The sequence below is a fragment of the Thamnophis elegans genome, chromosome 7 (genome assembly GCF_009769535.1).
Source record: "Thamnophis elegans isolate rThaEle1 chromosome 7, rThaEle1.pri, whole genome shotgun sequence".
Lineage (NCBI taxonomy): Eukaryota > Metazoa > Chordata > Lepidosauria > Squamata > Colubridae > Thamnophis > Thamnophis elegans.
In genome coordinates, this window is record NC_045547.1 from 76,560,463 (window position 1) to 76,576,690 (window position 16,228).

Here is a 16,228-nt window from a genome sequence, read left to right on the forward strand (position 1 = left end):
CTCCATCCCGAGAAAGGTTGTCTCCTGTCTTTTCTCAACATTGGCCTCATGGGCGACCCACGGGAACGTTAAATTTGGTGACCCCGATGTGATCGACGTGATGTGATTTCCTGTGTCACCAGCCTTTCACTCATCCCCGACTGGGCAAAGTCTCGCAACCAGGGCCGGCCGTCAGCGAACGGAGCACCCTCCCAAATCGTGAGTATGGGCTCGGGCTTCTCGAAGGCTCAGACTGCATACCTGCTACAGGAGCTTCGGGATCTCTTTAAATCCTCCATTGCAATCTCTCAAGCGGCAGATCGCCTGCTTCCCATTGCAATCTCTCAAGCGGCAGGTCGCCCGCTTCCCTTTCCCCCGAAAAAAACGTGACCCGTCAAAACCGCGTTCCACAAAAGCGCGGTCGACGAAATCGCGTATGTGATGTCATCACAACGCGACGAAAAAGATCGAAAAATTGAAATAAAAATTAAATTACAGCAAGCCGATTCACATAAAGGTAAGGGTTAGGTTAAGGGTTAGGTTAAGGGTTAGGGTTAGGTTTAGAGCGTTAGCGTTACGTTTAGCGTTAGGTTAAGGGTTAGCGTTAGGTTTTTCGTTAGGTTAAGGGTTAGGTTTAGGGTTAGGTTTAGGGTTAGGTTTGGGGGGGTTATGGTAAGGTTTTCGCTTTATTTTTACATTTTTCGATCTTTTTCGTCGCGCTGTGATGACATCACATATGCGCTTTTGTCGACCGCGATTTTGTCGTCCGCGGTTTTGTGGTGGAACCGAAAAAACATTTCCTCTCTCTATTGGCTTACATCTATAAGAATTGTCCCATTTACCCTGAGAAGGGCTCTCTTAAAGCCTCCTTATGGATCCAATTGGGTCACACTTCTCTCTTTGGCCTCAGTTTGCAACATGCCCCCCCTTTTTTTTTCCTGAAGCACAGTTTCCAATTGCATGACAGACTGTGAGAAGGCATTAATCCCTGGCGGAAAATGTTTGCATTCAGCGCAGAGTTCTGGTACAGCCTATCTAAGATACCATCTTGGGAACATGTCTCCACTTTCCCAATCAGATACACAAACAGAGCGTGTTCACGCTTTGCCAGAACAATATACCCCTGCTGCCAGGCTAATTATCTCAGGATAATTGGGTCACCCTCTTGCTCCCAGCTGGGCAACGCAACCAATGACACACATACACACACACACACACACCGTTCGATGCACACTCATTGCAAGCTCACACACTTTCTCCTTCGGCATAATCACCCCGACTTTAGCACCTTGCAGTCAATCAGGTTCTTCAGGAATTGGAAGCACTTCTCAAAGTCCCGAAAGAACAATCAGAACAGGCTGAACAGGATTATAAAACATTTGTGGATTGGAAGAGGGCTCTGACCTTGTTAAAGTATGTGACAGTTTGATTCTCAAACCAGACACCTGCCAGTTGAAAGCCAGAGGAGAAAACTCAACTCTCGTTTCAGTGAGTGACTTTCCCGATCAGCGCTCAAATCAACGTTGTGGCCTGTAGCCACCAACTGCCCATCCATACAGGTAAAGGTTCCCCTCGTACATATGTGCTAGTCGTTCCCGACTCTAGGGAGCGATGCACATCTCCGTTTGAAAGCCAAAGAGCCAGCGCTGTCCAAAGACGTCTCCGTAGTAATGTGGCCAGCAGGATTCAACGCCAAAGGAGCACGGAATGCTGTTACCTTCCCACCAATGGTGGTTCCTATTTTTCTACTTGCATTTTATACGTGCTTTTGAACTGCTCGGTTGGCAGAAGCTGGGACAAGCAATAGGAGCTCACTCCGTTATGTGGCACTAGGGATTCGAACCGCCGAACTGCCGACTTTTCTGATCAACAAGCTCAGCGTCTTAGTCACTGAGCTACTGCGCCACCTAGTCCCTATCCATCCGTACAATGTCCTATTATTCTTGTTTCTGAGAACCTAACAGCCAGCTCTCTCCTCTTGCCCAATCACTGCCCCAATGAATGGAACTTTGAGGAATCCTTTGCCTCGGACTCTGATTTAATTTTGTATGCTATTTGGAACCCTGACATATGGCTGAATCACACTATGTGCATCCTATCTGACACACTAAGATCTACCCACACTTTCTGGTTACCAGTTTTCAGCCATATTCCTCCAGCACATCTAGGAAGGGAAAACATTCCATGGTGAGAGTACAAGAAAATAATTAGTAATATTCACCTGCCAATCAATGCAGATACCTCTGACGCTACAAGCAATAAGCCTTTGCTGCAGACATCCACTCTTAAGACAGAGTTGTGCTTGTGTTAAAGATAATATGTGAGTCCCTTCTTGCTAAAGCTCCGATTGAAAAAGTTTTTCCTTGGCTCAGAAGTTCCCTATAATTATAATCTATATTCCATTCTCGGATAAGGCGATTGAGAAATTTCATATATTGATGTCATACCGCCAGATGCCTTTGATGCAAGTAATTTACAGGTAGGAATTAAGAACTGGGCATTGTACAAGAGCATAACACAAGTACCGTATTTTTTGGAGTATAAGATACACCAAGATTTTGAAGAAGCAAATTTTTTAAAAAAGGTTTTGCACTCTGCAGACCTCCCAAAAACGGCCCATTTTTCACGAAAAAAGGCCCATTTTTTGTCAAAAAAAGGGGGCATGCATAGCCTTTAGGAGGCTTGTAGAGTGCTCCTGGGAGTTGGGGGGGCACAAATGAGCAAAAGATGACCTTTTCTCACTCATTTCTGTGCTCCCAAGCCCCCAGGAGCCCTCTGAAAGCCTCACCACTCTCTAGATGGGCTTTCTATCTGAGGCACTGCTACCACCAAGCCAAATAGGATTGCAATTTGAAGGCTCCTTGGTGCCCTCTGTTTTCTTGCAGATGTTTCATTACCATAACTAGGTAACATCCTCAGTGCTAGAAGGGAGGAGGGTTTGAGGAGGAGGAGGAGGAGGAGGAGGGAGGGAGGGAGGGAGGGAGGGCTGTGGAGTCCTTGGTGCTCTCTAAGCTTGCTTGTTTTCATGCAGATGTTTCATTATGCAAAACTAGGTAGCATCATCAGTGCTAGGAGGGAGTAGGATTTATGGAATGGAGGAGGAGGAGGAGGAAGAGGAGGAGGACTGTGGGGTCCGTGATGCTCTCTAAACTTTCTTGTTTTCTTGCAGACGTTACATTACCCAACTAGACAACACCATCAGTGCTGGCAAGGAGTGCTGTTTGCTGTCAGTTTATATTCTGGTCCCTTGCTCTGTCTGTGTGTGTGTGTGTGTGTGGAGGGGGATAATCTTAGAGATTCTTTGGCTTGGCTGTTTACTGTTGGCCCTTTGGCAGTTTCTTGATTGGGGTATTGCTTACTTAATTGTTGGCCTGAAGTTAACCTTGGAGTTCATGTATTCTATGCGGACTCGGTTGCTGATACTGGTGGAGAGATACTGAGGTGTTCGTTTTTCTTTTCTTTTGGGCTGGTTGATACAGTTAAAAGTCTCTCAATCAATCCTCTGTGAAAAGTGGACAGGACAGAAGGAGAAAGATATGCTGTCCTCTCCTGAACACAGGAAATGCAAAGGAGGACTAGTCCTGTTCATTTGCCATTATACCTGGAATATGGCATTGAGGCAGCTGAGTGGTGTGGTGGCCTAGAGGGGGAGCTCTCGCCTCACAATCAGGAGGCTGTGAGTTCGATCCTAGGTAGAGGCAAATATTTCTCTCTCTCTCTGGCCACAACGGGAATATATATCTGCTGAACAAAGCTCTGCATTGGCGACAGGAAGGGCATCCGGCCAGTAAAAACTCTGCTAGTTCCATTCAGTTGCCCAGGCTCCATCTCGCAAGGGATTATAGGGTTGTTAAAAGAGGAAGATGATATTATTGTGGCAGCCCTGGTGTGTGTCTTCTGTGATACCATGCTAATTCTACTGGAGCTCCCTTTGGCTTCTGATATCATCAACAACTAAAAGCTTTAGGTCCACTGTTTTTCTGCATTTCCTCCCAGATCTAGGACATTTAAATACCACCCATCTCGCTCCCAGAATGACTCTGGGTGATGTACCGTTAAAAACAGCTTAAAACCCACCTAAAAATGTAATGAACTAAAAAGAAAGCCAGATCAAAATAAGAATAGAATTGGTTAGAAAATAAAAGGCGGGGAGGAAGGCTGTTAGGGTACCAAACATCCCAAGGATTGTATGCTGGATCAGTGAGCCCCATATGAGTTGACCAGATCTTCAAATTCCTTTGCAAAGGTCAAGAGTGGGGCTCCACTTCACCTCTGAAGGGACAAAAACCCAGACGGTGGGAGTAAAGGCAGAGAAGACTTTCCTCCTGGACCCCATCATTCAGATTTCTTTAAATTAGGGGTATCAAACTTTTGCAATATCCTTTCCCCAGGAGTAAGGAGGGAATGGGGATTTTGCAGTATCCTTTCCCCCAGGAGTGGGGAGGGAATGGAGATTTTGCAGTATCCTTCCCCCAGGAATGGTAAGGGAATGGGGATTTTGCAGTATCCTTCCCCCAGGAGTGGGGAGGAAATGGGGATTTTGCAGTATCCTTCCCCCAGGAGTGGGGAGGGAATGGGGATTTTGCAGTATCCTTCCCCCAGGAGTGGGGAGGAAATGGGGATTTTGCAGTATCCTTTCCCCCAGGAATGGTAAGGGAATGGGAATTTTGCAGTATCCTTTCCCCCAGGAGTGGGGAGGGAATGGGGATTTTGCAGTATCCTTCCCCCAGGAGTGGGGAGGAAATGGGGATTTTGCAGTATCCTTTCCCCCAGGAATGGTAAGGGAATGGGAATTTTGCAGTATCCTTTCCCCAGGAGTGGGGAGGGAATGGGGATTTTGCAGTATCCTTCCCCCAGGAATGGTAAGGGAATGGGGATTTTGCAGTATCCTTCCCCCAGGAGTGGGGAGGAAATGGGGATTTTGCAGTATCCTTTCCCCCAGGAATGGTAAGGGAATGGGGATTTTGCAGTATCCTTCCCCCAGGAATGGTAAGGGAATGGGGATTTTGCAGTATCCTTCCCCCAGGAGTGGGGAGGAAATGGGGATTTTGCAGTATCCTTTCCCTGGAGTGGGGAGGGAATGGGGATTTTGCAGTATCCTTCCCCCAGGAGTGGGGAGGGAATGGAGATTTTGCAGTATCCTTCCCCCAGGAATGGTAAGGGAATGGGGATTTTGCAGTATCCTTCCCCCAGGAATAGTAAGGGAATGGGGATTTTGCAGTATCCTTCCCCCAGGAATGGTAAGGGAATGGGGATTTTGCAGTATCCTTCCCCCAGGAATAGTAAGGGAATGGGGATTTTGCAGTATCCTTCCCCCAGGAGTGGGGAGGAAATGGGGATTTTGCAGTATCCTTACCCCAGGAGTGGGGAGGAAATGGGGATTTTGCAGTATCCTTCCCCCAGGAATGGTAAGGGAATGGGAATTTTGCAGTATCCTTTCCCCCAGGAGTGGGGAGGGAATGGGGATTTTGCAGTATCCTTCCCCCAGGAATGGTAAGGGAATGGGGATTTTGCAGTATCCTTCCCCCAGGAGTGGGGAGGAAATGTGGATTTTGCAGTATCCTTTCCCCCAGGAATGGTAAGGGAATGGGGATTTTGCAGTATCCTTCCCCCAGGAATAGTAAGGGAATGGGGATTTTGCAGTATCCTTCCCCCCGGAGTGGGGAGGGAATGGGGATTTTGCAGTATCCTTTCCCCCAAGAGTGGGGAGGGAATGGGGATTTTGCAGTATCCTTTCCCCCAGGAGTGGGGAGGGAATGGGGATTTTGCAGTATCCTTTCCCCCAGGAGTGGGGAGGGAATGGGGATTTTGCAGTATCCTTCCCCCAGGAATGGTAAGGGAATGGGGATTTTGCAGTATCCTTCCCCCAGGAGTGGGGAGGAAATGGGGATTTTGCAGTATCCTTACCCCAGGAGTGGGGAGGAAATGGGGATTTTGCAGTATCCTTCCCCCAGGAATGGTAAGGGAATGGGAATTTTGCAGTATTCTTCTCCCAAGAGTGGGGAGGGAATGGGGATTTTGCAGTATCCTTCCCCTGAAGTGGGGAGGGAATGGGGATTTTGCAGTATCCTTCCCCTGCCATGCCCACCAAGCCACGCCACAGAAATGGTAGTTTAAAAAATGACTTTCACCACAGGGCAGGATGATTTACAGAAGTGGTTCCCAACCGATCCAGTCTATGGATCGGCACCGGACAGCACCATGCCAGAAACTGGACTGCGCCAACAAGCGAAGCCCCAACCGTTGGATGCCAACAGCACGCAAAAGCACACCGACTCTGATCCATGAAAAAAACCCTCTCTCCACGGAACCAGTCCATGATGCCCCAAAGGTTGTGGGCTACTGAGTTACTACATGCTAACGGAAGCATCTGGTGTGCCCCTATGATTTGGGTCCTGCCCAAACTCAACTGTGGAGAGACCCTGAATAAAAAAATATTTCCTTCTTTGCAGGGAAGGGAATAGGTACTGGATGAAGTCAATTACTCTGACCTGCTTTCTACACTCTTTGTTTTCTAGTCAATTTCATTCGATAACAGGGGTCAGCAACCTTAAACACTCAAAGAGCCACAAAGGTCCTAACCAGAAGCCTCCCCCTTTAATTCTGGAGCTGACCAGACGTCCGGTCCCCCCCAACCATAGAGTCTCCTCCTAGTTCAGCGTCCTTTTTCCTCTATCGACCAGACATCCGATTCCCCCAACCTTAGAGTCTCCTCCTAGCACGGCATCCGTTTTCCTCTACCTGTCCTAACCAAAAGCCCTATCAATAGTGGAGCTGACCGGCGACAGGGAGCCGCAGCATAGGGAGGAAAGAGCCACATGCAGCTCCAGAGCCACGGGTTGCTGATCCATGTTCTAGAAGGCTGAAAATCGCAACTGGCACCATTTGAAGAAAAAAGAAAACCTTTCAGCCAAATGGACAGAATAATCAACTTTGTAGAATGTACAGCCTCCTATTAGATCATTCTAACCCGTTTCTCCACCCCCCAAAAAAGCATTTATTTTGGCAGAAAGAAAGCAAAACTCTCCAGTAGTATTCAAAAATAAAATTGATGGGATAAAGAACCTTCCCCCCCCCCCAATTGCCTGACCCTCATTCTAAAGAGGGATACAATCGAACTTAGCTGACCGAGAGAGACAGAGATGTAGGAATCAAGCAGGCTGAGATTTGGAGTGGGGTTAAATGCATCATCAGTTTGGGATCATTGCGTTCCCACAAGAACCCCAAATCCAGCAACTCCTCCATCCTTAAAGTCCATTGGCTCTTATCTGGCTCCAATTTAGCGCTGACCGTTAACAGATCAGATTCTTGTTGCATAGGCAACATGCAATAAACTTTTAGTGCTTTAAACTCTACTCCCGTTTCCGGTTATTTGCACAAGATTTCCAAAGCATGGACTGTCCTTAAAATGAAGCAATGGTCAAAAAGCCGAAAAGAGCAGGAAGGCCCTTACGCTCTTAACATACAGCCAAGAAGCTCAGTGTCGCACACCAATCCTCAGCAACAACAACAATGTTCTGAACCTCAACAACAACAATAACCACGCAACATGGGCTTTCATTTTCCAATCGGAAGACTTTCATCAACGTTATGAGCAACACCCCTGTAATATTGTCAGGGCTCAGATTTACGTCACACACCTCAAAACACAACAGAGCAACCTGCCCAAAATGGACACAAGAGTATAATTTCCCCCAAATATTTGTCTAAAGCAGGAGTCAGCAACCCACGGCTCTGGAGCCGCATGTGGCTCTTTCATCCCTCTGCTGCAGCTCCCTGTCATCAGTCGGTTCCACAGTTGATAAGGTTTTGGTTAGGACCTTTGTGGCCCTTTGAGTGTTTAACGTTGCCGACCCCTGGTCTAAAGAAAAGCAGTCAGTTTGTCTACAGGAGGCATCTGAGAATGGCCTTCATCAACTCATATGCTGGGATGTCCAGGGATGGCTCTCCCTTCTCCCTACCAAACTTGGCCAACAGCAACTGAAATGGAACCAATGTAAGAAATGACCAGGCTGAACCAGAGGGAGGGATCAAGTGTGTCCTCCATCTGCCCACTAGAGATCTAAGTCCAACCCACCTTGAATTCCATTCTCTTACCCACTTCCAATTTGCTTTGACCTTTAGTAGCTCAGATTCTTGTAGAGAGCATTAGCCTACAATAAACCCACCTTGAATCCCATTCTCTTACCAACTTCCAATTTGCTTTGACCTTTAGTAGCTCAGATTCTTGCAGAGAGCATTAGCCTACAATAAACCCACCTTGAATCCCATTCTCTTACCCACTTCCAATTTGCTTTGACCTTTAGTAGCTCAGATTCTTGTAGAGAGCATTAGCCTACAATAAACCCACCTTGAATCCCATTCTCTTACCCACTTCCAATTTGCTTTGACCTTTAGTAGCTCAGATTCTTGCAGAGAGCATTAGCCTACAATAAACCCACCTTGAATCCCATTCTCTTACCCACTTCCAATTTGCTTTGACCTTTAGTAGCTCAGATTCTTGTAGAGAGCATTAGCCTACAATAAGTTCATCTGAACTGCCTGGATTTCCTGCGCTTGACAGCTGATCCCTTTTACTTTCTTGGCTATGGTTAAGAATTAAAACCAAGGTAGCCACAAGAGCGGAGGCTCAAAATGATGCCATCTGACACTCTTCGGCTCCAAGCAGACCCACCGTTTCCTGTCTGGAAGATTCGCACCCAAAACCTTTTGCGTCTCCCTCACTTCTGTCTGTCCCACCAGAGCTCCAAGTTGAGAGAGAATCTACCCCCCCAAGCCCTTCATTAAACATGAAGTTTGTCTTAATCCTTAAAGTCAAGCTGAGAGGCCAGACAATCTCTTTCCACACGGGGCGTTTCTACGAAAATAGCTACCAGGAACTGGCACTCTAGTCTGCCCAGAGGATTCCTCTCTCGAAACGCGAGCTCACCTCGTTCAATTTTTTTTTAAAAAAAATCTAAAGCATTTCCACCGCATAGGAACAAAAGAGACTCCCCGTGACTCGCGGAGGAAGAAGAGTAGGAGCCACCTGTTTTCCATGCGGAGCGCCCATCTCAATTCGGCTCACCTTCAACTCCCCCCCTCTCCCCGGCGCCTTCTAAGATTTGGAGCCACGCGGGTTCGAATCCCGAGGGGAATTCTGCAGCATTTTTTTTTTTTTTTTTTGGAGCTCTCCGGGGAAAATAAATCAAGCCTCCCTGCTCCCCACCCCACACCGGCACTCACGGCCTGGAAGGCACGTTTAGAAGAAGAAAAAATATCCGCAAAAATCGCTTGCAGCAATGTCACTCACTCTCTCACACACACATACAGACACGCGCACACACTTTCTCTGTTTTGCACGGGATTGAGACGCAAAGAGAGAGAGAGGGAGAGGGAGAGAGGGGGAGAGGGAGAGGAAGGGAGGGAGGGAGGGAGGGAGAGAGAGAGAGAGAGAGAGAGAGAGAGAGAGACTGGCCGGAGACAGAGAAAAGGCCCGCGGGGTGGGGTGGGATAAATGTCTTCCTCCCTCCCCCTCCCACTACTCTCACCGGCAGCAAGGATTCCGCAGGTACCTGCCCCCTCCCCAGGGTTGTCTTAACGCATGGGCCTGCTGGGCACTTGACCCCACTAGTATAGGGGCTCCCTACTAATCTGTATATGTTAACCCTTCAATGCCCCTTATATAAATACAGCAACGTTATTATTACACTTTGCTGTATTCTTTTAAATTAATACTAACATGCATTAATAGAAATTAACACAGAGTAATTGAGATAGATAGATAGATAGATAGATAGATAGATAGATAGATAGATAGATAGATAGATAGATAGATAGATAGATAGGAAGGAAAAGAAAGGAAGAAAAGAAAGGAAGAAGGGATCAGAAAGAGATAGAAAGATAGAAATATATATATATATATAAGATAAGATAGATAGATAGATAGATAGATAGATAGATAGATAGATAGATAGATAGATAGATAGATAGATAAAAAGAGAGAAAGAAAGGAAAGAAAGAAAAAGAAAGAAAAGAAAGAAGGGATCAGAAAGAGATAGAAAAATAGAAATATAGAAAAATAGAAATATATATATATATACACACACATATATGATAAGATAAGATAAGATAGATAGATAGATAGATAGATAGATAGATAGATAGATAGATAAAAAGAGAGAAAGAAAGGAAAGAAAGAAAAAGAAAGAAAAGAAAGAAGGGATCAGAAAGAGATAGAAAAATAGAAATATAGAAAAATAGAAATATATATATATATACACACACATATATGATAAGATAAGATAAGATAAGATAGATAGATAGACAGACAGACAGATGTTTAATTTTATCTGCCATTTACACTTTTATTCCTAATCTTAAAGGGCCCGAGGGGACTGCTTTGCCCAGGGCCCACAATGCTGTTAAGACGGCCCTGCCCCACTCCCCCTTCCTCGCGCGGCGAGCTCAACCCGGAGCGCTTTGTTTGAAGGATTCAGCGCAAAAGGCGGAAAAGCTTACCCGGAGCCTCCGCTGCCTTTCTCATCTCCACCTCCGACTCTCAGCCATAACCTTCCAGCAGGGCGGCGGTCCCCCCTCCCCAAACAGCCTTCGGGGGACCGTTTTCCCATGCAAAGTCCCTGTCGGCTCCAGCTTGCGCCCTTAAGGGGGGGGGGCTGCAGAACGCAGGACGGGCAACTTCTCGGAACGGTTTCGCGTTGGCGACTGCGGTTTTCCAGGTGGAGAGGAGGAGGAAGGGATTGGAGGAGGTGAAAGTGCCCTCCCCTCGCCTACCCCTTTCCCCCCCCCGCCCCAAAGCTCCACCTAGAAAGTGAAGATGGAAGGGGAAGGAGGAGGAGAGGAGGAGGAGGAGGAGGAGGAGGGCGGCGCCGCTTAAACTCCCGCGCGCAAAGTGGGTTTGGTTCTTTGCGCGCTCCTTTGGCTCTTCCAGGAGGTGCAACTTCGCGGCAGCCTGCGGGATCCTAAGAAAACTCACTTCCAGCTATCCAAAGCTGGACGTTTCCCCCCGCCCCCTCCCCCGGCGGCTTCAAGGATCGTCTTGACTCTTCAAGCAGGGATGGCGGTGGGGATGAGTGTTTTTTTTACTGTAGAATCTCCTCCATTTTTTTGCCTTCGCACGACCCCCCACCCCACCCCAATTCGCGCAAGCGACCCCATCCTAAACCCTTACAGCTCCCGGAGGGAAAGCCTTAGAGTGGGGTCTCCCCCCCCCCATCCCTTTGAACTCATTTCCCTGGACCTGCCTTGGTCCCCTCCCCGCCCTCATTTCCACGCGCCACCACCACGAAGGACGACCACCCCCCTCCAAAGCCCCAACCCAAGCGCCGGTCCTTGTTCCACGCCGCACCTGTTTCTACCGCGGGATCCGAGTCTGCAGCACCAAAGAGGCGCTGCATTCTGCCTCCCACCTCCCCCCCTACCCCTAATGGTCCTGTAGAGAGAACAGCGCGGTGGGCTCTCTGTCCTTCCCTTCCCGAGAGGGGTTTTCCAACCCCTCCCGGCTTGGATAAAGCCCTCCTGGCTTGGATAAAGCCCTCCACGGTCCTCCTCTTTCTCCCCCCCCCCAGTTGGAAAACTTGGCCCGACTTTCTTCGCCCGCGCCGGGACTGGGGGGGGGGGGGAAGAGGGAGCAATCCAAGCGGAGGTCGCCTTCCCGCCTCTCGGAGGGGGAGACCCCTGCTGGGGCAGGGGACGGAGGGAGGAGTAGGCGGGAGAGCTTGAAACTGAGTTACCTGGAGTCCCGCGAAGCCTGGAGCGCCCCCCGCGCGCCCCGCCTGAGACTCAACCGGGGGCTGGCGGGCCGGGCGAGGCCCCCTTCGCTGCCCGGGACCCGCCGCTCACCGACTCACGCCTGCCAGCCGCGCTCCCTGGAAGCCGAGCGTAGGAGCCGAGAGGGACGAGCGCGCCCCCCGCCCTCCGGCGCCAGGTTGAAGGAGGGGCGGGGGGATAGGCGCCTCCCATCCCCCGCGAGACCCCTCCCTTCCCCCATGCCCCCTCCCTTCGCCCACAGACCCCCTCCCTACCCTTCCCTTCCTCCCTCTCCCTCCCCCATAGACCCCCGATCACCTCCCTTCCCCACAGACCCTCTTCTCCCCCTCCTCGTGGCCCAGCGCTTGGAATCCCTTCCCCAACCGACCGGCTTTTTGGGGAGGGGGCTTACCGCGGGAGAAGCGAGCCTGGCATCCGCGGTGGGGAGCCTGGCCGGGGTTGGGGGCGGCATGAAAAAGGAGGAAGGGGCGGAGGGAAGCCCCGCGCCCGGCGAAAGAGAGGAGCCTCTGCGCCTCGGGCAGGAGCTGCGCGGCTATAACTATAAGGAACCCGCGCGGGCGAAAGCGCGCAGCGTTAACCCCTTGCCGACCATGCCGGGTGGCCATGGGTGGGGTTGAGGGGGGAGCGAGAGACTCGTGGCATGGGTAGCCGTGGGACGGAGGCCGAGCAAAGGCTGCTTCCCCTCCGGGGCAGGAGGATCGCCCGGCTCCTAAGAAGCCAGCCTCGCTCGGAGCCACTGCGCCTTTGCTGCCAGCCCGAGGAAAGGAGCTGCCTTCTCGGACACGCGTGGAAAACCGGGCAACATGGGCATCGAGGATCGGACACATCTGGCATTCGCCCTCTGGGGGTGATCCTGCCCGACTGAGCAGCCCGCTCCCAACCCCTGTTCGCTCACCCAGAAGTGTCGAGGGTTTTCCCGCCCCTCTGATTCTCTCGCTGTCGGCTCCAGGACCAGCTACACTCCCCGGGCTCACCTCGGGGTCTCCTTTCCCCCCAGAAATCTCCGCGTCTTTTTCTGCCGGAGGCTGGTCTCTCTGCCCCTTCGGGTGAGATCAACGGCCCCGGGCATCGCCTTGCAGGGAAGAGGCTTCAGGTCCGGGGCGTCCTGGGGTGGGAGTCGAATAGAGCCATGCTGCATCTTCTTAAGAACCATCCTGGGTGTTCCGCTTCATTCAGACGTGCAGAAGCGCGGACCGAATAATCCAGGGTCTGATTTCCCTTCTTAGCCATTATTAGCTTTGCCAACCAGGCTGACATCTCGCAGAAAGCGTGGGGGGTAGGCAACGCTTTCCCCACAGAGGGGGGGGGGTGAACCCCTGAGCCAGAGACAGGTGGCGGCGCCTAGTGGTTAGAGCTAGGGCTAAGTCCACCCGCAGCCAGCCACACAAGCTCAAGGAAGGGCTTTGGAATTTCTCTCAGGCCGAGCCACCTCACAGGGTTGTTGTTGCGAGGGAGGGGGGGGAACGTAGAGAAGGGAGAATTAGATACTTTGTCCGAACCTCGTGGGGGTAAAACCTGAAACCACTTGAGATGGTTGAACCCCCCACGCTGCGGCGTACTCACCTCCTGCGGACACACAAACGCCTTTTCCTGGAGAATTTTTTTCAAAAAGGATGTAACTAAACTTGACTTGCAAATTTTGAATTTATCCTGTTTTACGAGTAGCCACCCGTTTCTTAAACAGATTATGAGGACGGCCAACCCAAATCAACCCGCGTGGGAGCTTTTCAAGGCGTCGGTCTATTATTGATTGGGGACAAACGCCGGGCGAATCCTTCCCCAGGCTGTGGGGGATTCGAACCCAGATCTCCCCCCTCTCTTAATCCAGCACCTTCCGTTTCACCTCCCAACTCCGGCTCCCTTATCCGCTAAGGGCCACCGCGAATATTAAATGGCTTCACTGCTGACACGTGTAGACAATGGCCATTAATGTAAGCAAGGTTTTTTTTTTTACAATTACTTCGCCATTAAACTCTGAAAAATGAAGATGATCCTTTGTCGTTTGTCACGTTTCTGATGCTTCATTCAAGGGAGATACATTTAATAGGTCCCTTAAAGTCATTTCTCAGAGCAGATTCGTGCTTTTCAAGTGAGCAAGAAATCTTCTTTCAGGGATATTCTTTATTTTATTTCTTCTCCAAGGTCTATGCCATCTTCCGACCAAAATACACTTCCTAGGTTTACTGGGTCAAAAAAAAAAATAGAATTCTGCCAACCTACTAGAATGTTAGCTGAGAATTAGGAATAGTCCTCGGTTGCAGGAACTGGGTAGGTCTAGTTTAATGAAAAGAAGGACTAGGGGAGACATGATAGCAGTCTTCCAATATCTCAGGGGCTGCCACAAAGAAGAGGGAGTCAACCTATTCTCCAAAGCACCTGAGGGTAGAACAAGAAGCAATGGGTGGAAACTAATCAAGGAGAGAAGCAACTTAGAACTAAGGAGAAATTTCCTGACAGTTGAGAGTCAGTGGAACAACTTGCCTCCAGAGGTTGAAAATGCTCCACCATTGGGAGTTTTTAAGAAGATAACCATTTGTCTGAAGTGGTGTAGAGTTTCCTGCCTGAGGAGGGGGTTGGACTAGAGGACCTCCAAGGTCCCTTCCGACTCTTCTATTCTATTCTATTCTATTCTATTCTATTCCATTCCATTCCATTCCATTCTATTCTATTTCATTCCATTCTATTCCATTCCACATTTTCTATTCTGTTCCATTCCATTTCATTCCATTTCATCTATTCTATTCCATTCCATTCCACATTTTCTATTCTGTTCCATTCCATTCCATTTAATTCCATTTCATCTATTCTATTCTATTCTATTCTATTCCACATTTTCTATTCTGTTCCATTTCATTCCATTTCATCTATTCTAATCTATTCCATTCCACATTTTCTATTCTGTTCCATTCCATTTAATTCCATTTCATCTATTCTAATCTATTCCATTCCATTCCACATTTTCTATTCTGTTCCATTCCATTTAATTCCATTTCATCTATTCTATTCTATTCCATTCCATTCCACATTTTCTATTCTGTTCCATTCCATTTAATTCCATTCCCTCTATTCCCATTCTATTCCTATTCTTATTCCATTCCTATCCTATCCTATTCTATTCCTCCTTACATCCCAGAAGCGTAATCATTAGAGGGAAGAAAAAGTTTGCAAAAATTCCCAATTCCCCCCCCCCCCGCCCCATTGTAAAATTCTGGGTAACTTTGAGATGGCAGCAAAGAGAGACCGGAAACTTCCACTCTTGTTTTACCGAAATGCCCGTGAAGGATCCGATGTTTTGCAGCCCAGATCCGGCGCGATCGGTCCACCCGGTCACAGCTAAGGGGGTGGGAAGCAATATTCGGCTAATGTGCGGCGCCTCCATCATCCCCCCCCCCCCCGAGAAGTTTCGTCACCGGACACACACACACCTGCAAGGACGAAACAACCGAACGGTTTTCCTTTGCGTCAGCTGTAAATAAAAGGATCCTGGTTATCGTACTTTTCTATACTAGGACCGGATCCAAGAGTTGATTTTCTTAAGAATGTAGAAGATTAGATCCAATCTAGAACTAAGGTGAATGTTTTGAGGGATTTCTGAACACACTAAACCAATGCCTTGAATAAGGAAGGGAAATTTATTCTGGAAAAAGAAATAAACCAGGGCATACGGCAATAGGAATAGGAATAGGAATAGAATGGAATAGAATAGAATAGAGAATGGAATGGAATGGAATAGAATAGAGAATGGAATGGAATAGGGAATGGAATGGAATAGAATAGAATGGAATGGAATAGAATAGAATAGAGAATAGAATAGATTAGAGAATGGAATGGAATGGAATGGAATAGAATAGAGAATGGAATGGAATGGAATGGAATAGAATAGAGAATAGAATAGAATAGAATAGAGAATGGAATAGAATAGAATAGAGAATAGAATAGAATGGAATGGAATAGAATAGAGAATGGAATGGAATAGGGAATAGAATAGAATACAATACAATAGAATAGAATAGAGAATGGAATAGAGAATAGAATGGAATGGAATAGAATAGAGAATGGAATGGAATAGGGAATAGAATAGAATAGAATAGAATAGAATAGAATAGAATAGAGAATGGAATAGAGAATAGAATGGAATGGAATAGAATAGAATAGAATAGAGAATAGAATAGAATAGAGAATGGAATGGAATGGAATGGAATAGAATAGAGAATAGAATGGAATAGAATGGAATGGAATGGAATAGAATAGAGAATAGAATAGAGAATGGAATGGAATGGAATAGAATAGAGAATGGAATGGAATGGAATAGGGAATAGAATGGAATAGAATGGAATAGAATGGAATAGAATGGAATAGAATGGAATAGAATGGAATAGAATGGAATAGAATGGAATAGAATGGAATAGAATAGAATAGAGAATAGAATAAGGAATGGAATGGGGAATGGAATGGAATGGGATAGGACAGGACAGAATAG

General features: G+C 48.1%; 1 protein-coding gene across 2 annotated transcripts in view; it reads right to left on the reverse strand.

Annotated features, from left to right (window-relative positions):
* Positions 1–11,808, reverse strand: part of NTF3 (neurotrophin 3) — a 92,540-nt gene extending 80,732 nt beyond the window's left edge. Inside the window, exon 1 of one of the 2 annotated variants that reach the window (XM_032221600.1) lies at positions 11,712–11,808. Coding sequence is in view for 1 of the 2 variants with exons in the window: in XM_032221599.1 (XP_032077490.1) it covers positions 10,480–10,504 (25 nt within the window). In the remaining variant the exon portion in view is untranslated. Of the gene's footprint in view, positions 1–10,479; positions 10,671–11,711 lie in introns of those variants that run through there. The other variant, XM_032221599.1, reaches the window with a different exon arrangement.
* Between the last annotated feature and the right edge of the window lie 4,420 nt (positions 11,809–16,228).